General features: G+C 43.9%; 1 protein-coding gene across 1 annotated transcript; it reads left to right on the plus strand.

The window, feature by feature from the left end:
• The first annotated feature begins 19993 nt into the window (after positions 1-19993).
• On the plus strand, positions 19994-20888 carry LOC127330492 (uncharacterized). Its single transcript, XM_051356687.2, has 2 exons — positions 19994-20118; positions 20212-20888. The coding sequence occupies exons 1-2, from the start codon at positions 20034-20036 to the stop codon at positions 20454-20456; spliced, it is 330 nt and encodes a 109-aa protein (XP_051212647.1). The 5' UTR covers positions 19994-20033; the 3' UTR covers positions 20457-20888.
• The last annotated feature ends 2830 nt before the right edge of the window (positions 20889-23718 follow it).

Consider the following 23718-nt stretch of genomic DNA (forward strand, 5'->3'; position numbering starts at 1 on the left):
GCGTACAACGAGCGCGCCCCAGAGGAGTGGGACCAGGAGGACCACGCCTCCTCCGTCTGGTCCGAGGACGACAAGTCCTTGACCAGCGGAGATGAAGATCTACAGTTCCTCGCTGATGGAGAACTGGAGCCAAGGAGCGAGGATGACTCGTTCTCCTGGGACGATTACACCTCCTCTGAGGCCGAGGAGGAGGAAGACGACGACGATGACTCCCTCGAGGATTACCCGCCGGCGAAGCAGTTCCGCGCCGGGTCAGACAACGACGACGATGATGATGACGACGATGATGAAGATGAGGAGGTGATACGTCTCCGACGTATCGATAATTTCTTATGTTCCATGCCACATTATTTATGATATCTACATGTTTTATGCACACTTTATGTCATATTCGTGCATTTTCTGGAACTAACCTATTAACAAGATGCCGAAGTGCCAGCTGTTTTCTGCTGTTTTTGGTTTCAGAAATCCTAGTAAAGAAATATTCTCGGAATTGGACGAAATCAACGCCCAGGGTCCTATTTTGCCACGAAGCTTCCAGAAGACCGAAGAGGAGACGAAGTGGGGCCACGAGGTGGCCAGACTATAGGGCGGCGCGGCCCAAGCCCTGGCCGCGCCGACCTATAGTGTGGGCCCCTCGTGCCGCCTCTTGACCTGCCCTTCCGCCTACTTAAAGCCTCCGTCGCGAAACCCCCAGTACCGAGAGCCACGATACGGAAAACCTTACTGAGACGCCGCCGCCGCCAATCCCATCTCGGGGGATTCTGGAGATCTCCTCCGGCACCCTGCCGGAGAGGGGATTCATCTCCCGGAGGACTCTACACCGCCATGGTCGCCTCCGGAGTGATGAGTGAGTAGTTCACCCCTGGACTATGGGTCCATAGTAGTAGCTAGATGGTTGTCTTCTCCCCATTGTGCTTAATTGTTGGATCTTGTGAGCTGCCTAACATGATCAAGATCATCTATCTGTAATTTTATATGTTGCGTTTGTTGGGATCCGATGAATAGAGAATACTTGTTATGTTGATTATCAATTTATATCTATGTGTTGTTTATGATCTTGCATGCTCTCCATTACTAGTAGATGCTCTGGCCAAGTAGATGCTTGTAACTCCAAGAGGGAGTATTTATGCTCGATAGTGGGTTCATGTCTCCGTGAATCTGGGGAAGTGACAGAAATCTCTAAGATTATGGATGTGCTGTTGCCACTAGGGATAAAACATTGGTGCTATGTTCAAGGATGTAGTCACTGATTACATTACGCGCAATACTTAATGCAATTGTCTGTTGTTAGCAACTTAATACTGGAGGGGGTTCGGATGATAACCTGAAGGTGGACTTTTTAGGCATAGATGCATGCTAGATAGCGGTCTATGTACTTTGTCATAATGCCCAATTAAATCTCACAATACTCATCATAATATGTATGTGCATGGTCATGCCCTCCCTATTTGTCAATTGCCCAACTGTAATTTGTTCACCCAACATGCTGTTTATCTTATGGGAGAGACACCTCTAGTGAACTGTGGACCCCGGTCCTATTCTTTACATCGCATACAATCTACTGCAATACTTGTTTTACTGTTTTCTGCAAACAATCATCTTCCACACAATACGGTTAATCCTTTGTTACAGCAAGCCGGTGAGATTGACAACCTCACTGTTTCGTTGGGGCAAAGTACTTTGGTTGTGTTGTGCAGGTTCCACGTTGGCGCCGGAATCTCTGGTGTTGCGCCGCACTACATCCCACCGCCATCAACCTTCAACGTGCTTCTTGGCTCCTCCTGGTTCGATAAACCTTGGTTTCTTTCTGAGGGAAAACTTGCTGCTGTGCGCATCATACCTTCCTCTTGGGGTTCCCAACGAACGTGTGAGTTACACGCCATCAAGCTCTTTTTCTGGCGCCATTGCCGGGGAGATCAAGACACGCTGCAAGGGGAGTCTCCACTTCCCAATCTCTTTACTTTGTTTTTGTCTTGCTTTATTTTATTTACTACTTTGTTTGCTGCATTATATCAAAACACAAAAAAATTAGTTGTTAGCTTTACTTTATTTACTGTCTTGTTTGCACTCTATATCAAAGCCCCAAAAAATTAGTTACTTGCATTTACTTTACTTGATTCATCATGTTTCCTTTTAATTTTACCACGAAAGACATACCGGTAGGACGTGGGTCTATAATTGGGAGAAATAATATAGAATAATTTTTCAACCATGTTAGTACCATTGACTATTTTGAGGATAGACACTTGGTAGACCTTGCACCTACTTATGAAATTGCTGCTGCTGCTTTAGTTCGCATGTTGGAAACTAAATTTGTTAATCTCAATCCTATAATCCAACACATGTTTCTCACACTTGGTGATATGGAAGAAGGGGAAAAGAAAGATTTTGTTTTAGAAACCCTCCTTAGAGAATTTGGTGGTATAGCAAGAGAGGCTAGAAAGGTCTTTGCTAAATATGATATGCTTGGTTCTTATACCAATTTTGTTAGTCTACTTGAAAAGATGGATATGGATAGAATAGAGTACACTAATAATATTAATGATGGTGGGGAGATCAAAGCGCCGATACCATGTAAGCTCCTAGCGATAAATGAAGCGCTAGAAAATAACTATGCTTGGCTTGTTCCTGAAAATTTGTTTGATGAGAGTAGCAAGCCCAAGACTAATGAAAAGGGAGCCGCTGAAACTTATGTATCCAATATACTATGCATGGTTGAGAAAACTCCAAACCCCGCTGTTGATGCTCTGTCTCTTGATAATACTTGATTTACACTTTCTGCGCCTAGCTGAAAGGCGTTAAAGAAAAGCGCTTATGGGAGACAACCCATGTTTTTACTACATTACTTGGTTTTTATTTTGTGTCTTGGAAGTTGTTTACTACTGTAGCAACCTCTCCTTATCTTAGTTTTGTGTTTTGTTGTGCCAAGTAAAGTCTTTGATAGTAAAGTTCATACTAGATTTGGATTACTGCGCAGTTTCAGATTTCTTTGCTGTCACGAATTCCGACCTGCCTTTCTGTAGGTAGCTCAGAAAAATATGCCAATTTACGTGCGTGATCCTCAGATATGTACGCAACTTTCATTCAATTTGGGCATTTTCATTTGAGCAAGTCTGGTGCCATTTTAAAATTCATCTTTACGAACTGTTCTGTTTTGACAGATTCTGCCTTTTATTTCGCATTGCCTCTTTTGGTATGTTGGATGAATTTCTTTGATCCATTAATGTCCAGTAGCTTTATGCAATATCCATAAGTGTTAAGAATGATTGTGTCACCTCTGAACATGTTAATTTTTATTGTGCACTAACCCTCTAATGAGTTGTTTCGAGTTTGGTGTGGAGGAAGTTTTCAAGGATCAAGAGAGGAGTATGATATAATATGATCAAGGAGAGTGAAAGCTCTAAGCTTGGGGATGCCCCGGTGGTTCACCCCTGCATATTCTAAGAAGACTCAAGCGTCTAAGCTTGGGGATGCCCAAGGCATCCCCTTCTTCATCGACAATATTATCAGGTTCCTCCCCTGAAACTATATTTTTATTCCATCACATCTTATGTGCTTTTCTTGGAGCGTCGGTTTGTTTTTGTTTTTGTTTTGTTTAAATAAAATGGATCCTAGCATTCATTGTATGGGAGAGAGACACGCTCCGCTGTTGCATATGGACAAGTATGTCCTTAGGCTTTACTCATAGTATTCATAGCGAAGTTTCTTCTTCGTTAAATTGTTATATGGTTGGAATTGGAAAATGATACATGTAGTAATTGCTATAATGTCTTGGATAATGTGATACTTGGCAATTGTTGTGCTCATGTTTAAGCTCTTGCATCATATACTTTGCACCCATTAATGAAGAAACACTTAGAGCTTGCTAATTTGGTTTGCATATTTGGTCTCTCTAAAGTCTAGATAATTTCTAGTATTGAGTTTGAACAACAAGGAAGACGGTGTAGAGTCTTATAATGTTTACAATATGTCTTTTATGTGAGTTTTGCTGCACCGTTCATCCTTGTGTTTGTTTCAAATAACCTTGCTAGCCTAAACCTTGTATCGAGAGGGAATACTTCTCATGCATCCAAAATACTTGAGCCAACCACTATGCCATTTGTGTCCACCATACCTACCTACTACATGGTATTTCTCCGCCATTCCAAAGTAAATTGCTTGAGTGCTACCTTTAAAATTCCATCATTCGCCTTTGCAATATATAGCTCATGGGACAAATAGCTTAAAAACTATTGTGGTATTGAATATGTACTTATGCACTTTATCTCTTATTAAGTTGCTTGTTGTGCGATAACCATGTTTCTGAGGACGCCATCAACTATTCTTTGTTGAATATCATGTGAGTTGCTATGCATGTTCGTCTTGTCTGAAGTAAGAGAGATCTACCACCTTATGGTTAAGCATGCATATTGTTAGAGAAGAACATTGGGCCGCTAACTAAAGCCATGATTCATGGTGGAAGTTTCAGTTTTGGACATATATCCTCAATCTCATATGAGAATAATAATTGTTGCCACATGCTTATGCATTAAAGAGGAGTCCATTATCTGTTGTCCATGTTGTCCCGGTATGGATGTCTAAGTTGAGAATAATCAAAAGCGAGAAATCCAAAATGCGAGCTTTCTCCTTAGACCTTTGTACAGGCGGCATGGAGGTACCCCATTGTGACACTTGGTTAAAACATGTGTATTGCGATGATCCGGTAGTCCAAGCTAATTAGGACAAGGTGCGGGCACTATTAGTATACTATGCATGAGGCTTGCAACTTGTAAGATATAATTTACATAACTCATATGCTTTATTACTACCGTTGACAAAATTGTTTCATGTTTTCAAAATAAAAGCTCTAGCACAAATATAGCAATCGATGCTTTCCTCGTTGAAGGACCATTCTTTTTACTTTTATGTTGAGTCAGTTCACCTATTTCTCTCCACCTCAAGAAGCAAACACTTGTGTGAACTGTGCATTGATTCCTACATACTTGCATATTGCACTTATTATATTACTCTATGTTGACAATTATCCATGAGATATACATGTTACAAGTTGAAAGCAACCGCTGAAACTTAATCTTCCTTTGTGTTGCTTCAATACCTTTACTTTGATTTATTGCTTTATGAGTTAACTCTTATGCAAGACTTATTGATGCTTGTCTTGAAGTACTATTCATGAAGAGTCTTTGCTTTATGATTCACTTGTTTACTCATGTCATATACATTGTTTTGATCGCTGCATTCATTACATATGTTTACAAATAGTACGATCAAGGTCATGATGGCATGTCACTCCAGAAATTATCTTTGTTATCGTTTTACCTGCTCGGGACGAGCAGAACTAAACTTGGGGATGCTGATACGTCTCCGACGTATCGATAATTTCTTATGTTCCATGCCACATTATTGATGATATCTACATGTTTTATGCACACTTTATGTCATATTCGTGCATTTTCTGGAACTAACCTATTAACAAGATGCCGAAGTGCCGATTCTTTGTTTTCTGCTATTTTTGGTTTCAGAAATCCTAGTAAAGAAATATTCTCGGAATTGGACGAAATCAACGCCCAGGGTCCTATTTTGCCACGAAGCTTCCAGAAGACCGAAGAGGAGACGAAGTGGGGCCACGAGGTGGCCAGACTATAGGGCGGCGCGGCCCAAGCCCTGGCCGCGCCGACCTATAGTGTGGGCCCCTCGTGCCGCCTCTTGACCTGCCCTTCCGCCTACTTAAAGCCTCCGTCGCGAAACCCCCAGTACCGAGAGCCACGATACGGAAAACCTTACTGAGACGCCGCCGCCGCCAATCCCATCTCGGGGGATTCTGGAGATCTCCTCCGGCACCCTGCCGGAGAGGGGATTCATCTCCCGGAGGACTCTACACCGCCATGGTCGCCTCCGGAGTGATGAGTGAGTAGTTCACCCCTGGACTATGGGTCCATAGCAGTAGCTAGATGGTTGTCTTCTCCCCATTGTGCTTAATTGTTGGATCTTGTGAGCTGCCTAACATGATCAAGATCATCTATCTGTAATTCTATATGTTGCGTTTGTTGGGATCCGATGAATAGAGAATACTTGTTATGTTGATTATCAATTTATATCTATGTGTTGTTTATGATCTTGCATGCTCTCCGTTACTAGTAGATGCTCTGGCCAAGTAGATGCTTGTAACTCCAAGAGGGAGTATTTATGCTCGATAGTGGGTTCATGTCTCCGTGAATGCGGGAAGTGAGAAATCTCTAAGATTATGGATGTGCTGTTGCCACTAGGGATAAAACATTGGTGCTATGTTCAAGGATGTAGTCACTGATTACATTACGCGCAATACTTAATGCAATTGTCTGTTGTTAGCAACTTAATACTGGAGGGGGTTCAGATGATAACCTGATGGTGGACTTTTTAGGCACAGATGCATGCTGGATAGCGGTCTATGTACTTTGTCGTAATGCCCAATTAAATCTCACAATATTCATCATAATATGTATGTTCATGGTCATGCCCTCTCTATTTGTCAATTGCCCAACTGTAATTTGTTCACCCAACATGCTGTTTATCTTATGGGAGAGACACCTCTAGTGAACTGTGGACCCCGGTCCTATTCTTTACATCGCATACAATCTACTGCAATACTTGTTTTACTGTTTTCTGCAAACAATCATCTTCCACACAATACGGTTAATCCTTTGTTACAGCAAGCCGGTGAGATTGACAACCTCACTGTTTCGTTGGGGCAAAGTACTTTGGTTGTGTTGTGCAGGTTCCACGTTGGCGCCGGAATCTCTGGTGTTGCGCCGCACTACATCCCGCCGCCATCAACCTTCAACGTGCTTCTTGGCTCCTCCTGGTTCGATAAACCTTGGTTTCTTTCTGAGGGAAAACTTGCTGCTGTGCGCATCATACCTTCCTCTTGGGGTTCCCAACGAACGTGTGAGTTACACGCCATCAGGAGGCCCCCACTGGGGGCCGCTGGAGCAGCGACGAGGAGCCCGCCGGCAGCAGCGCCGACGAGAGCTCCGACGACGACGAGGGCAGCAACGGCCCGTAGGCTAGGACCTAGTAGCATAGGCCTAGTAGTAGTAGTAGATCGGCCAGTAGGCCTTTCTTTTGTTCTTCCTTTCTTGAGCAATCGGCTCTTTCTTTGTAAGAAATCCTTTATCAATTTTGCCGATTGTCAAACGAAGTTGATGTACCGAGAGCCGATGGCAGGGCATCGGCTTATGTCACAAACATGCTTTAAGGCCATAACAGTTGCCTATTCATACGGCCAATAAATCCAATTCACACCCTCCTCCGGTCTCAAACGCACAGATACAGCAAATCTAATACGAGAATTATCTCAGACGTCGTGAACTCTGGTATGAAACCGATCTGTTAACCTGCTCCATTGAGCTTTGTTCCTCTAGAGTCGATGGCTACGCATCGGCTTTTTCATTATTCTAAAGTCGATGTCCGTGCATCGGCTATACTGGTATCCATATTTCTCAAGTCAATGTCTGCGCATCGGCTATGATTTGTATATAAAAATTTCTTTTTACTGGCCGATTTCCAATCGGCCCCCCTCATACTTCATTTACTGGTCATCCCACATGCTTGGGAAATACTTCTTGAGGTGTTGACCATTGACGGCTACTGGGAACTTAACGCCGTCCAGCTGCTCCAGCATGTATGCATTACCCTTCAAGGCCTGGATGACTTTGTACGGACCGTGCCAATTAGGAGACCATTTGCCATATGCTCTGTCCTTGGTTCCTAATGGCAACACAGCTTCCCATACTAGATCACCAACTTGAAACTCCTTTGGTCTAACCTTCTTATTGTATGCACGAGCTACCCTGGATTTGTTCTCTTTAATCTTCTCCAACGACCAAAGTCTAAGTTCCGTTGCATCCTCAATAGTGTCACTCATCAAAGCTGCATATTCTTTAGGTGTTAGATCATTCTGAAACGTGACACGTCTTGATCCAGCCGTAATTTCCCAAGGTAATACAGCCTCCTGTCCATAGACGAGCTGGTATGGCGAAGTTTTTATAGCTCCATGGCATGACATGCGGTAGGCCCACAAAGCTTCTGATAACGTTTCATGCCAATCCCTAGGGTTCTCGTCAATTTTCCTCTTGATCAACTTGATCAGGCTTTGATTGGACGCTTCAGCTTGCCCGTTGGCTTGAGCATAGTATGGAGATGATCGGATCAGCTTAATCCCCATGTCATCACAGAACTTTCTGAAATAAAGACCGAACCTCCATCGGTCGTGATGGTTTGGGGAATCCCGAACCTATGAATGACGTGTCTTTCACAAACTTGATCACATCTTCTGATTTTACCTTCTTCATAGGGATGGCCTCCACCCACTTGGTGAAGTAATCTGTAATGACCAAAATCCATTCATGTTTTTTACTCGACGCCGGATGGATTTTGCCGATCATATCCATGCCCCACCCTCGAAATGGCCAGGGCTTGATGATAGGGTTCATTGCTGATGCGGGTACCATCTGAATCTTCCCGAACATCTGGCACGCTTGGCACCCCTTGTAGTACTTGAAGCAATCCTCAAGCATGGTGGGCCAGTAAAACCCTGATCGTCTAATCAGCCACTTCATCTTATGAGCCGACTGGTGAGTTCCACAGACTCCTTCATGCACCTCATGTAAGAGCCGATTAGACTCAGTTGGTCCCAGGCACTTGAGTAGTAACCCTTCCAACGTTCTGTAGAACATGTCATCTCCTATGAGGACATACTTCATGGCCTTGTATCTTATCCGTTTAGGTGCCCCCCGAGCCGAATCTTTTAAGTAATTGAAGATTTCGGCTCTCCAATCATCCTGTTCCAAGAACTGCACCTGAACTTCTGACCCGTCTGATACCTTATAGCCTGACGCCATTTGTGCGAGATCGTTGGCCTCGGTATTTTGGGATCTTGGGACCCAATTAAAGTTGATGTACCGAAACTGCGTCATCAACTCACGGCATTCCATCCAATATGGGAAAAGCGATTCACTCTCGCACTTATATTCATCCGTGAGCTGGTTAATCACCAACTTCGAGTCTCCAAAAAGCTCCACTGCCTCTGCCCCGGCTTCCAAAATCAACTCCATTCCCTTGCGCACTGCCTCATACTCAGCAACATTGTTGGTGCAAGGGGTAGATAGCCTGATGGCGAAAGAATATGTTGCTCCCCGAGGCGACACGAGCAGAATGCCGATGCCACAACCATCGTCACAAGTCGATCCATCGAAGAACATAGCCCATGCACGTACAGATAGTGCTGCTATATTAGTATTAATCCGTTTAGCTATAAGATCGGCCAACGCTTGTCCCTTGACTGCTTTCGCAGGCTGATACCGAAGATCGAACTCCGACAACGCAAACATCCACTTACCAAGTCGGCCTTTCAAAACAGGGGCCGACAGCATGTGCTTGACAACGTCTGACTTGCATATGACGATGATCTCTGCCGTCAAAAGGATGTGATGAAGCTTGGTGCAGGTGAAGAACAGGCAAAGGCAAAGCTTCTCGACCTCAGGATACCTTGTCTCCGCGTCCAACATCCTTCTGCTGAGGTAGAAAACGACCTTTTCAACACCCTCATGGAGTTGCACCACCACCGAAGCGATGGACGTGTCAGCTACTGATAAGTAGATATAGAAAGGCCTGTCTTGTTGGGGCGGAACTAGCACTGGCGGCGTTGTCAGATACCGCTTAATTTCATCAAACGCCTGCTGCTGTTCTGCCCCCCAGTGAAACTCGTCATCAGATTTAATTTTCACCAGCGCTATGAACGGCTCGATTCGTCCTGACAGGTTAGAGATGAATCGTCGGACAAAGTTGATCTTGCCGATAAGACGTTGGAGCTCCTTCTTCGTGGTGGGCGGCTGCATGGTACGCACTGCCTCTTGACTTTTCAGGCCGATCTCAATTCCCCGTTCATGAACCAGAAAACCTAGGAACTGACCGGCCGTCACACCAAAAGCACATTTCTTTGGATTCATTCGCAGTCCGAACTTCCGAGTTCGGTCTAGGATGCGTCGCAAATCATCCAAGTGTCCCTCCATGGAGAAGATTTGACTACCACGTCATCGATGTAGATTTCCACCAACTTGCCGATCAGGTCATGAAATATATAATTCATGGCTCTTTGGTACGTTGCACCAGCATTCTTCAACCCAAAGGTCATGACTACATATTCAAACAAGCCTACTGCCCCTGGTACTCTGAATGCGGTCTTGTGTATATCTTCTGGAGCCATGAAGATTTGGTTATAGCCAGCGTTGCCATCCATGAAGCTCAACACCTTGTGACCAGCAGCTGCATTGATTAACGTTTCTGCCACAGGCATTGGATATTCATCTTTTGGAGTGGCTCTGTTGAGATCTCGGAAATCGATGGCCACACGCCATCGGCCATCTTTCTTCTCTACAGGAACGATACTGGAGATCCATTCAGCATACCTGCATGGCCTGATGAACCCGGCGGCCAACATCTTCTCGATCTCTTTCTTGACCTCTTCCAGAATTTCGGCCTTCATCTGACGTGCTCGTTGTTGGAAAGGCCGAAATCCCTTCTTAAGGGGGAGCCGATGTTCAATGATGCTCCTGTCTAACCCAGGCATCTCTGTGTAATCCCATGCAAAGCAATCTGGGTATTCTTTTAACAGAGCTATCATCTGACCCCTAAGATGTGGATCTAACTTCTTGCTGATAAAAGTTGGTCGCGGCTTATCCCCAGGACCGATGTCGACTTCTTCTAGCTCATCAGCCGATGTAAACCCATACCCTAGCTTTCCGTCACCCGTGAGGTCGACACTAGATACAGGGAGAACGTGTGGTAAGGATAATACAGGCCGATTGCTGGAATCGGCCTTCATCTTGATTGTAACCAGGATTTTCTGGAAGTGTCGGAGCCGATCGCGTGGAACGGCTTCCTCCTTGTCCTCGCTATGAGAGCAGCTGCCCTCGTCTCTGTCCTCACCAGGGTGGCGCCCAAGTCCTACCATGTTGATGTCGAACGAGAATTTTAGCTGGCACCTCCCAGGGTACGTGCATTCCACCAAGTCAACGGCGTATGCCGGTGAATTTGGCACTTCTGGTGCTGCCAATGCGAATGGCAGTGGTGGACCGGACTGGAGTGGCATCTCTCCTTGGTGAGTCCCGAGAGCTGGTCCTGACGGAGAGTACTGATGCCTCATGATTTCCTGGATCACCCGAAGAGCGACACGCTCCAAAGTGTTCACCAGGCTCTCAGAATGGCGGTGCAGCGAGTGAGCTACCATGAAGTTAATCTCCTGACGCAGGGACCTGGTGCGTTCTTCTGACGGGGCGGACAGGTCCACTCCATCGAGCGCGCCTTCAGGTGAGAACCCTTTCCACCTGATGCCATGTGAGCGGGTTCTGTGAAAAGAGCCGATGAGGTCGGCTTCGAGGATTGCTTTGACCTCGTCATACTTCTTCTTGAGCTCCTCGGTCAGATCCTCGTACGTGACTGGAGTGCCTTCCGCCATCTCAGATGTAGATGGCGATGCGGTTGATGTCGACGATTGTCCCACCGGGCGTGCCAGAATGTGTTGCGGTCAGAAACCCACCAGCGAGCAGCGATGGGCAACACGGTAGAGCCGGGAGGCTCCCAGGACTGCGGCTGGCCCTGGTCCCTCCGAGCGACGGCCCGCAAAGACTCGGCACGCACGTCCGATGCTGGTGCAAGGGCGTGCCACCTGACCTATACCTGGTCAGGAAGGTGATGGATGTGCCTCGCTTAGTTTCCTGCATGGCATACACGTAAACATTAAATACGAGCCTCGATCGGCTCTCAGGTTGTCCTGTGAATCGGCTCAAAGAGCCGATCCACCCATGATTCGTACGAGGTGTACGAATATATGGTGGTCCTGCTTGATCAATATAAAGCTAAAACGACCTACTACGATTTAGGGTTTTCACCACATAATCGGAACATCCTACTCGTGATTGAGCCTGGCGGCCACGCACGGTGATCGTGAACCGACCCTAGGCAAGGCCTAAAAACCAACACGAAGTTGATCCTCGGAACATCCTGTCTAGGGCTAGCAAACTACACCCTACGCGCCACTGGATCCTTCAACCCGTTTGTAAGGCCTAACTATGCAGATGTTAAACTAATCTTTGAAGAACAAGGAGCAACCATAACGGATCGAATCTACTAAATAAAGATCAAGCGGGGTGCCGCCCTTACACCTAAGATAGGTGTAAAGGCGGCTAGACGTCTCAGGGTTGCACGACGACAGCATATGATACGATGAACAATGCTAACCCTAACACATCTAAGATAAATACGTTGCTCGCCATCAAAAAGGCTTCAGTACGAGCAACGCATGGTAGGCGAATAAACGTATACTGCCTAGATCGCAAGATGCGATCTAGGCAGCATGATGCTTACCCGGAAGAAACCCTCGAGACAAGGGAGTTGGCGATGCGCCTAGATTGGTTTGTGGTGAACGTGATTGTTGTTTATTTCATAAACCCTAGATACATATTTATAGTCCGTAGACTTTCTAACGTGGGAATAATCCCAACCGGGCACGGGCCAAACTCTATCTAATCGACACGTATCCTACTATATTACAGATACACGGGCAAACTAGCCCAAACTTTGTATATAAGGCCGATTCACGTACATTCTTCCATGTATATTCTTCAAGCCCATCTTGATCGCGGCCCACCTCTGACTCGGTCAAATTCTGGTGATAACACTCTTGTAGATTATGAAGTTAACTATTGCTATGATAGTATTGATGTGATCTATGCCTCCTTCATAGTGTGATGGTGACAGTGTGCATGCTATGTTAGTACTTGGTTTAGTTGTGTTGATCTATCATACACTCTAAGGTTATTTAAACATGAATATCGAATATTGTGGAGCTTGTTAACTCCGGCATTGAGGGTTCGTGTAATCCTACACAATTAGTGGTGTTCATCATCCAACAAGAGAGTGTAGAGTATATCATTTATCTATTTTATTCTGTTATGTGATCAATGTTGAGAGTGTCCACTAGTGAAAGTATAATCCCTAGGCCTTGTTTCCAATACTGCAAACACCGCTTGTTTACTGTTCTGCTGCATGTTTACTTCCTGCAATATTACTACCATCAACTGCACGCCAGCAAGCACTTTTCTGGCGCCGTTACTACTGCTCATATTCATTCATACCACTTGTATTTCACTATCTCTTCGCCGAACTAGTGCACCTATACATCTGACAAGTGTATTAGGTGTGTTGGGGACACAAGAGACTTCTTGTATCGTGATTGCAGGGTTGCTTGAGAGGGATATCTTTGTCCTCTTCCTCCCTGAGTTCGATAAACCTTGGGTGATCCACTTAAGGGAAACTTGCTGCTGTTCTATAAACCTCTGCTCTTGGAGGCCCAACACTGTCTACAAGAATAGAAGCACCCGTAGACATCAGCGGGCACGGCGGAGGAAGGGGGTCGACGGCGAGCAGGGACTCCGGCGAGGGTCGGCGACGAGGCAGGAGGAGGTTGTCGACGACGGCGGTGCTTCTCGAACAAGTCGCAGGTCCTGGGTGGCTTCTAGCTCCGGCGGCTTCTGCGGCGGAGCACGGGCGGCGATGGTGCAATTGAGCGGCGGCGGTGCGCAATGTTGAGGGGAGAGAGTGCGAGGAGGATCAGGGAGAGGAGGGGAGCAGATTGGTGTGAAGGAATCAAGCGCGCGAGCTTCCCTTTTATAGGGTTTGAGTTGGCCGTGAGGTGGGCGGCCAGGGCGACAGCAGAGCGGTGGCTCTGGCGAAGGAAGGGGGCTGGCGAGGTAGGCGCGAGGTAGACGGTGTCCGTGCGGTGCTAGGGCGCCTGCTAGCTAGGTGGGGGACGGTCTGGTTGGTCCACATTGCTTCCGTGTCGGGTGGTGTCCGCGGCGGGGTTTGGTCTCCATCTCCGGCGGCGGCGGTCACGGGTCGTGGTCGCGCGCATGTCTGGCGGGGTCGTGGTGGCGCTGCGACGCTCAACTCGTCTAGGTAGGGGCCAGGGGCTGCACGAGGTGGCCGTGCGGCGCGTGTCCAGTGACGTCTGCGGCATGCACACTCGCGACGTCATCGGCACGCCGATGCCGTTCTGGGCGCGCGTCATCCGGCGGCTGTCGTCGTTCACCTCGACACTGGAGGTGCTAGGGTGGTGTAGGGATGCATGGTGGCGGGCTTGGGCACCAGGGCCAGTGGTGGGAAGGAAGGAGAGGAGAGGGAGCACGGCATGGCCGGCATGGTGAGTGACATGGCCGGCATGGCCATGTCCTTGCTTGCTAGCTTGCCCTCCTAGGGTTCCTGTACTGGTGTGAGGGTGAGAGGGGACCAGGGGACAGGTAGGGGCCTAGTGGTGGTCAAGGTTGGACAAGAAACACTATTTCAAATAGTGTTTGCAATTATGCCTATTTGCAAATTGCAAGTTTTGTCAAATTTTGGTTTGTGCACTTTGGTTCAAAAATTTGAAAATGGAGGATTTGGATGAGTTGCAATTGACCAGAGACAAACATGGGTGGTGGTGGAATTTAAAAAAAATCAAAGAATAGCAAAAATTGGCAAAGTGAGATTGTTCCTCATATTAAAAAGTCCTAACTTTACATGAGCATAGATTTTGATCCAAAATGAATTTGGCATGGTTGTCTTTACAAAAGTTGTTCATCTTGATGTCCTCTTGGATGACATGCAAATACTTGAGCAAGTTTGGTTTGAAAATTTTGAATTGCAAGGGCTCAAAGTGGTGACCAGAATATAAATGGCAGATTTGACTATTATTGTATGTGAGCCCATTTTGAGTTTGGATTTGATTTGATTTGTGTTTATTTGATTCCAAAAGTTGTAATAAATGTTTAGTAACATAAAACAACTAATGGTGAAGGCCAAAATGGTCTAGGTCAAAGATTTGTAAAAATGGCATAAACCATATGTGAGGGTTTTGTGATTTTCTAACTTTTATTCTTTTATTTTTCTTTGCTTTATTTTGACAAGAGTGAGGTTTATTTGGTGTTAGAATAAGTTGGGTAAAGGGTTCAAACCATTTTGGGGTAATGGGGGGTGCCTAGGTTAAGATTTGATATTTTGGCTAAATGTGACATATACATCTATGCATATGTTTGATTTTATTTTATTTCTCACTTGAATTGGTTGGTAAGTACTTGGTTGAGTGTGTTGATGTATTTCAAATAATCTACCAAGGTCAACACTCAAGGTTGGAGCATTTGCAAAAAGTATCCATAGGCTTGTGACAAGAGGGATGAGGTTTAGGGTTTAGCAAGTTTTGCAATGGTTCACCACCATTTGGCAAAGTAAGAAAGGTAGAGTTCAAAATTTACACCTTAGGGCTACATGCCCACATATGTCTTTTCCTTTTATTTTAGTTTCTCAAAATAGATCCAAATGATTTTTGAGAAGGTTAGGGTTTAGGTTTTTTTCTTATTTGATTTCTTTCTCTTTTATTTTATTTGGTTGGTGATCTTCACTTGATCACTTTAGGGTTTTAGGGTTTATCACACAAACATAGTAACACTCATCATGGCAAAACACAAGTATTAGGTATGAGCACTCTATGTAAGAAAAGTTTTTGTTGGTTCTCATTTTTGGAAAAAGGAAATTCATTTTCTCTTTGTTTTAAAATTTGGGGTGTTACACTTATACTCATTGATTGGTGTGAGTACGGGTGATGGGTATGATTAGATGTGACGGGTATGGATATGGGATAGCTCCGCCCATACCCTATGAGTGTCATCCCTACCGCTGATCAGGAAATCCTATACACCACACTTTTCCTCACTTTTGGACTTGATCTCCATGCTAGTGGTGTTCTTTGGTGGCGAGCTTGCGCCCTACCTTGTGCTTGTACTTATGCAAACCAACAAAATCTTACACGGTTAGCGTCGGAAGGCTCCCAGCGGGGAGTGGGGGTTCAGGCGGCGATCGTGGGTGATTTACCTTGAAGTCGACACCGCCACGCTGCTTTGGCTTGGACTTGGGCTTCTTTGTTGCTGCCGTGGTGACTCCCTTAGTTTTCCCCATGGCACGAGGGCATTTGTCGAACGTCGGTTGGATTGCTCGGTCGCGACGGTGGTGCCAGAAGATACGCGAGAAGTGGAGGAGTGGACAGGGACAAAATGAGGGACAAGGAAATGAGGCCCGAGGTAAGGCCCGGTCACGCCCACCATGCACTCGCCCCATTTATTTTTTGTGGGTAATGGCCATATCCAAATCCATACACAGGTGTTTTGGTAATGGGGATAGGGGCTCGATTTGGCGACTGGTTGCAGGCTCTGGGCGTGTGCTATAAACCTCGGTCGCGACGGCGGTGCCAGAAGATACGCGAGAAGTGGAGGAGTGGACAGGGAGAAAACCAGGGACAAGGAAATGAGGCCCGAGGTAAGGCCCGGTCACGCCCACCATGCACTCACCCCATTTATTTTTTGTGGGTAATGGCCATATCCAAATCCATACACAGGTGTTTTGGTAATGGGGATAGGGGCTCGATTTGGCGACTGGTTGCAGGCTCTGGGCGTGTGCTATAAACCACCCTGGTCGGTGCGGACCGTGTGCCGCACACCCTACGGTGGGTGTTGGGCCGGCCCAACAGCGTCCTTCTTTTCTCCTTTTTCCGTTTCTCTCCTTTTCTGCTTTTTTTCTTCTTTTTCTACATTTTTTAAAAATTCAAAAAAATTACCTTGAACTTTTTTTGCAAACTAAATTTCTAAAAAATCTAAATTTTTTAATTATTATTTTTTTAAATATGAACATATTTTAAATTTATATATTTTCTAAAATTTGAAAAACATTATTTTCGAAAATTGATTATTGTTTTATATGTGAACGGTTTTCAAATTTGGACATTTTTCTAATCTTAACATTTTCTCGAATTTGAATAATTTTTAAATTTGAACAACTTACAATTTTTGTATTTAAACAACTTTTTAATTTGAACAATTTTCACATTTAAACAATTTTTGAATTTCAACAATTTTCATCTTTGATTTTTTTGAATTTCAATAATTCTTAAATCTAGAATTTAATGGAATTTGGTCGTATATGTAGGGAACAACTTCCACTAAAAAAACCTACGGAACAGCCACACCGGCTGAGGCTCAAAATTTAAAAAGTTTAAATATGAGAAAAGTTCAAACGATGCAAAAAGGTTTAGATTAGAAAATCGTTCAAATCCAAAAAAAATGTTTAAAATTCAAAAATATACAAATCCGAAATTTTTCCAAAATTTGAACAAGTTCAAATTAAAAAAATGTTCAAATTCCCAAAAGTTTGAAATTCAAAAAATGTTCAAATAAGAAAAAATAACATTTGGAAATTATTCATATTTAAAAATGTTTAAATTTGAAAATGTACAAAATTAAAAAAATTAGAAACAAGTTAAAAATCATATTTCAAACATGTGAAAAAATACATTTATAAAATGGTCTGATTGAAAAAAAATCAAATCTAAAAATATTTGAATTTTTAAAATGTTTAAGATTTGAAAATGATAACATAAAGCGGAAATAGAAAAAAAAGGAGAAAACCCAACCAAAAAACCAGGAAAACCCACCCAGAAAATGAAACTGAAAACAAAAAAAGAAAAATAAACAGAACTGCAAGAACCAAACAAACCCGGTAGAAAATGAGGAGAAACCAAGGTAAACCCACCCTGAAGTTTCTAGAAATTTCCCAAAACCAAAAAAAGCCAGATCTCAACGAATCTATCGGGGCGGCTCATTTAGGGTGTGTTTGGTAGCCCGGCTCATCTCAGATTCTCTATCTCTTCTCATACATGTTGACCCTAGCTAGGTTAGGCTGAGATTTTGATGTGTGTTTGGTAGCGTAGGTTGGTTGATACATACTGAATTGAGATGTTTGTTTGGTGGATTTGTATGTGTTGAGACACGCTGAGGGTTATATTCAGAAATATGAAATTACCAGGAGGTCCAAGTTTTGCAGGAAGACCCTTAAACATAAAACGAAAAAAAGCAATCGAGTCCTCATATCCCGATTGAGACGAAGCTCGGCCCGATTCCGACTAGCGTTGGCGAGCTCGAGGCGTGATACATTGTAAACGTATGTATAATTTTTGATGCTTCATGCTTGTTCTACACCAATTTCTATACGTTTTGTTTACACTTCGTGGCACTTTTATGCATTTTTCGGAACTAACCTATTGACAAGATGCCACAGTACCAGTTCCCTATTTTCTGTTATTTTTGTATTTCAGAAAAGTTGTATATGAAATTTTCTCGGAATTGGACGAAACAAAAACTAAAGTTCCTATTTTTCCCGGAGCGAAGACGGAGTCCGGAGAAGGGACAAAGGGGGGCCACAAGGTGGCCACACCTGCCCTTGGCGCGGCCTGTCCCTAGCCCGCGCCAAAGCATGGTGTGGCCCCCCAGGCACCCCACCGACCTAAATTCTCCGCCTATATAAAGCATTCGACGCAAAAACCCTAAATATACAAGACTCCGCCCACGAAAAGTTCCGTAGCTTCGCCGTCGTCGCAGACAAGATTCGGGGGGATAGAAGTCTCTGTTCCGGCACTCTGCTGAGATGAGGAATTGCCCCGGATCCATCTCCATCGACTCCACTGTCATCTCCATCACCGTTGCTGACTCCGAAAAAAAGAAAAGGGGAAAAATGTGAAGGAGATCCGGAGAGGGTTAGGGTAGCGAAGTCGCGTCGTACGATGGGCGGCACGTGGCCGGCCGGCCGGCGAAGTGGTGCATGCACTGTATGCCCGACTTCGCATCGCGCGCGGCGTGAGCTGCATCAGCCATCGTCGTCTCGCGTCAGTGGCACCAACCAGTCACCACCACCACCAACAGGCAGGCAGCTCGGCCCCCAAAAGCCACCCACCGCTCGGCAAGAGGTTGGGCAGCACGCCCCTCGTGCCACTGCGCTGGCCCTGCCAAACCTGAGGAAGAGGAGAAAAGAAGAGCGCCTCGTGGCAGCATATCGATCGGGTCGGTAACTAACACAAGGTAAAAATTTGATGGTACTACTAGCTAGCAGCTGTCTTCGAGTAGCAAGGATCTCTTTGATTCGTTCAAAAAGTGAAGAAATATATTTTTTAAAAAATCTCTGGTGATGCTTTCCATCCATTTCATTGGAAGAAACAGACTAAACAGAAAATACAAGTTTTCTTTGATGCCAGTTTTACCCATAGGATTTCTCTAGAATTTAGTATTTGCATGGGCGGAGCCAGGATGAGAATTAAGAGGGGGCAAGAATGTGCTTATATTGAAGAAAAAATATTTTTTAAGTGGGGGCAAAACTCTATTTAAGCTAGACTTTACAAAGAGATTACAAATTAAAGTGGGGGCAGCTGTCCCCCTTGTCAATAGGCTAGATCCGCCCATGAGTATTTGCACGAAAAACAAGCTAAAGAGCCTTAAGTGTCGCGATAATCCAACACTACAACCTCATTTTTTCGCATTATTTTTTCATCTGATTTTACCATTCTTATTACTCATAAAGAGTAGGATCTACCTACGTTTGCTTATGATCTTTCGAATTAAAGATGCATGTCACCTTTCTCTCATCTCCTGAAAATTTTGTAACTGTGCCAGTGTGGCGTCGACGACCAAAAGCCCAGAAGAATCCGGCATGGGTGGATTTAGACATCAAACAAAAAGTCTACCTTTTTCTTCTTGATAGTAGTAACGAAGACCACGTTGATACGTTGAAGCTAGTTGTCATATATTTCAAAGAAAAACAGCCGCAGTATTCACAAAGTACACACACCTGACACTGAGATTAGCTCTTGGATGCTTTTGGTTGATACTCTCCAGGCTGAGGCCATAAACAACTCCTAGGGTTCGTTAAACAAGACTAGCGCGGAGGTACGGTCAGAACAGATGTTCTCTAGGCATCCTCAGCTAGCTTTGACTCATATCTATCCCTAGACCCTAGCCAGATACTCCTGCTAGTAGCACACATTGGCCATCGCTTTCCCTATAAAACTCAACAACCCCAAAACCTTGTCCTCCTCTTCAACTCCTACACAAAAAACACACATTGCATACCCAGGAAAAAAGTTCACCATGAACTACAGAATGACTAGTGCTATCAGCCTTCTTGTGGTCGCCCTGCTCTTCTCTTCACTTCTCACGGCCAGTGCTCGCCATGGTGAGATTTCCTGTCCAATTAACCACAGTTCTTTGTTTGTTGTTGAACGGAAGTAGGCTTTGCTGAAGTGTCTGATGTTCGTTGTCTCTGCAGTGGTGACGCTCAAGAACATCAGAGGGCGTGTGGCTGGTGATGATGCAGGAAAGGCGCCAGACCCTGTCGTTGTGAACGCCGGCGGCTCACGGCCGCTAAGAGCGGTGGAGACATGGGGGGTGACGAAGCACCACCACCGGGATGCGGTGGCCGAGATGAACACCATGCTCAGCAGGGACTACACATCTCGCGCGACCCGCCGTAAGCCGGTCCACAACGACGAGCCGCTGGAGGATGAGCCCTAAGCTTCACCAGGGTACCAGCAGACACACTGCTAGCTTAGGTACATACTATGTAGTTAGGGCCTTAGCTAGCTAGAGCCGGCGGAGCCGCTCTCTGATTTAGTCGGTAGCATGCACTACACCCAGTGAGCTTAGATTTACAGGATATATATAGCTTTATTTACCCAAATATTATGGAATAATGCTATGGTTGATAGACTCATGGCTGGCTAGACAGAAAAGCTGAGCAGCCCTGATCTAGCCTCCAAGCTGGACATCACGTTTAGCCCTGATTTGCAAGAACCTGCAAGTTCTTGTGAAGGAAGTGCAGTTTTGTTGCTGATGTTCACGCTTGGGGGGCCATCCTACCTTAGTAGCATATATATGTATGTCCACCAGAATCAGGTTGGAAGATATCAGTGTTACATTTAACAATTTACATGTGTCTGTATTTTAAGAGGAAAGTGTATACGTGATCCTTAGCTTATTTTCTTGCCTACTCACATGGATCACGGAAAACTGAATATTTTTGTGGTGATGATTGAACAGAACTTTGACTCTTGTTCTGTTTTCTCAATCTAATAGAATGGCAGCTCTCAATCCGTGCATTCTCAAAAGAAAGACACACAAACTCACTTCACCGCATGTGCAAGCTGGTTCTCACATTTTTGTTACTCCTTCGTTAATTTCCATTAAAGAAACCGTCACACAATTTTAAAAGAGTGAAACAAAAGGAACCAAAAAAGAAAGAAAAGGGCTAAGTATCTAGAGCGGCTCTTATTGCATCACCTTTGGAGTCTAGGGAACCTAGCGCTCCTAGAACAAAAAAAAAATCAGAATAAAACATCACACATGTCTGGACAAAATCTCCCTACAACATCGAAAAAAACTTCAGACATCAACATAATCTTGCAGTAGTCGGCACCCAGCGTCTAGAATCACCAGCTTGATCTTCTCCTCGCCCTCCTTAAGGTTTCTTTCCCCTTGCTTTTCTGCAATATGACCCATGAGTTAATCATGCCATAAAGTCTACCGCAGGAGGCTGACGCACTAGCCCAGTCGGAGGTTGCCAGTTGATAATTAAAAAAATCTAGAAAATAAAGATATCGTTAAAAATACAAAAAATGCATTCTATCTTCATAGAGGAGTTATTCCCACCAAATACAACCTTGTAAAATGCAATGGCATGAAAGTGCGAAGTGTTTATTTTGTCATCATAATAAGACAATCAAACACTAGCTTATTCTTAGAATGCAAATTTGCCCGTGCTACATGGTCAGTCATCCAAGTAGTTTGTAGCTTGAATCCAGTCATGTACTGTAAACGTATTGGGCAACTGGTTAATTACATGGTATCGGTCATATGACCAACTGAGAACAAAATATGTTTGCAGTACATGACGGATTGGGCAACTGTAATGAATTAGAATAATTATTGCCTGTCAAGGCCCTTTTCAAGGGATTTTCCTTGCTTAACATATTATTATTCAACATTAGCTGGAGGAAGAATTCACTTTGAGAGGGGCGTTAATTTTCCACATAAACTTGTAGACAAACACCCCAATTGATCTCAGTTGAAGATATAAATCTCTGACTTTGAACTACTCTAAACTGCCAATCATCCATTTCACCCAATCGGGCTCATCAGACAGATCACAACATCACCATGTCCTTCAGAATATTCTAATTCATTACAGTTTTACCCCATAAACTTATTCTAAATATAAAAAACCTCAATATTTATATTTCACTTGTCTTACAATGACCCTCTTAGAGAAAGTGCAATTGTATAATTTGGGAAATTGGACTGTCAATGGAGAATTGTTTTCACCCAGAAATTTTCCTATAGCAAAGTTTTATCCCTGATATTTGTAATCCTTTTGTATTTTTTTAAAAGTACTATTAAACACATAATATGTTGCAAAAATGAGAACATCAGGTCCAACAGTAGCCTAAGAAAAAATTGATACTCAGCTATTTCTTAGATATAACTTCCTATCATGCCCCTTCAGCATTTTCTAACTTCTAGATCCATTTGCATAAAAATCTTTTATTTCGTGTTTCTAGGTCCGAAAGACCCCTAGATTAGCATAGTCTTTTACGTGGGAAAATGGTTTGCCAATTGATAAAATGATATTTTTTTCTTGTCAAGCTCATGCCACACCAGCCTTTTCCTATGCGCATCCATCTTTTTGGTGCCTCTAGGAAAACTACTCAAGCATTCATTCACCATAATAGTTTTGTCCCTTTGTGGACAGCAAGTTTCCTTTCCAACATGGAAGTTTCTTGCCAATTTTTTCGTATACTGGTCCCCAATGAGATAGAATGTCTCTTCTTATCAATAGGCATCCCAAGTATTTTAAAGGGGCTTAGCAGTTGCACATGTGAAATTTTCAATTTATAGATGCTCTCTTTCTATGGCATCACCCAAGAAGTATATTTCACTCTTGTGAAATTTATGTTCTGTACATGGATTTGTTAAAAAAATGCACATAACAAACTTGTCATTCCTACCATTGATGAAATCATCTTTGAGCAAAAGGATGATATGATCTACATATTGTAAAATAGCAACTCCAACATCCTCTAAATGAGAAATTACACTAGTAATTAAACCTCGCTCATTTTCCCTTTCCAATTAGCATTGCAAGCCTACACGCAGCTATGTCTAATAGCAAAGGAGATGATGGACCTTGTTGCCTAAAAACCTTATATGTTGGAAAGTAAGGCTGAAGTGCTGAACCACAACCAGGAGTTTTTAGATGCTTTCTCTTACCTCTTAGTGGGTAATTTTTGCTATGCAACACTTCCATTTATAGGAAGTTATTTCAGGCGTTTTAGAAAGGAATGTTTTATTGGACCTAATATTCCAGCTCTAATCCCACCGATTTCCCATATTGTATATGCTAACAAAACAACAACAACAGATTATGGTACAAGTAAACAAAAGTATTCCAGATTACGCATCATATTATCACTGATTCCCATGTACATATTCTCATCTTTAATGGGCATTACAAAGTATTTATAGAAATATCTTCACATCCAGCATTTACAGTATGGAAAATGCATGTGTAGCTACAAGTTTTAACGTTCCTTTACTCCCTCCGGCCATATATACTCACGGATTTAGTCAAAATAGGCGCTAAAAATGTCTAGGTTCATTAAACCCGTGACAAGTACTTAGGGTTGTAGGAAGTAGTATATAAAATAATACATACGTGTTTTTACCACAAAAAGATACATACTTTTTTCAACATTTCCTATGAAGATGAACCTCGTGTTGA

The sequence above is a fragment of the Lolium perenne genome, chromosome 2, assembly GCF_019359855.2.
Source record: "Lolium perenne isolate Kyuss_39 chromosome 2, Kyuss_2.0, whole genome shotgun sequence".
Classification (NCBI taxonomy): domain Eukaryota; kingdom Viridiplantae; phylum Streptophyta; class Magnoliopsida; order Poales; family Poaceae; genus Lolium; species Lolium perenne.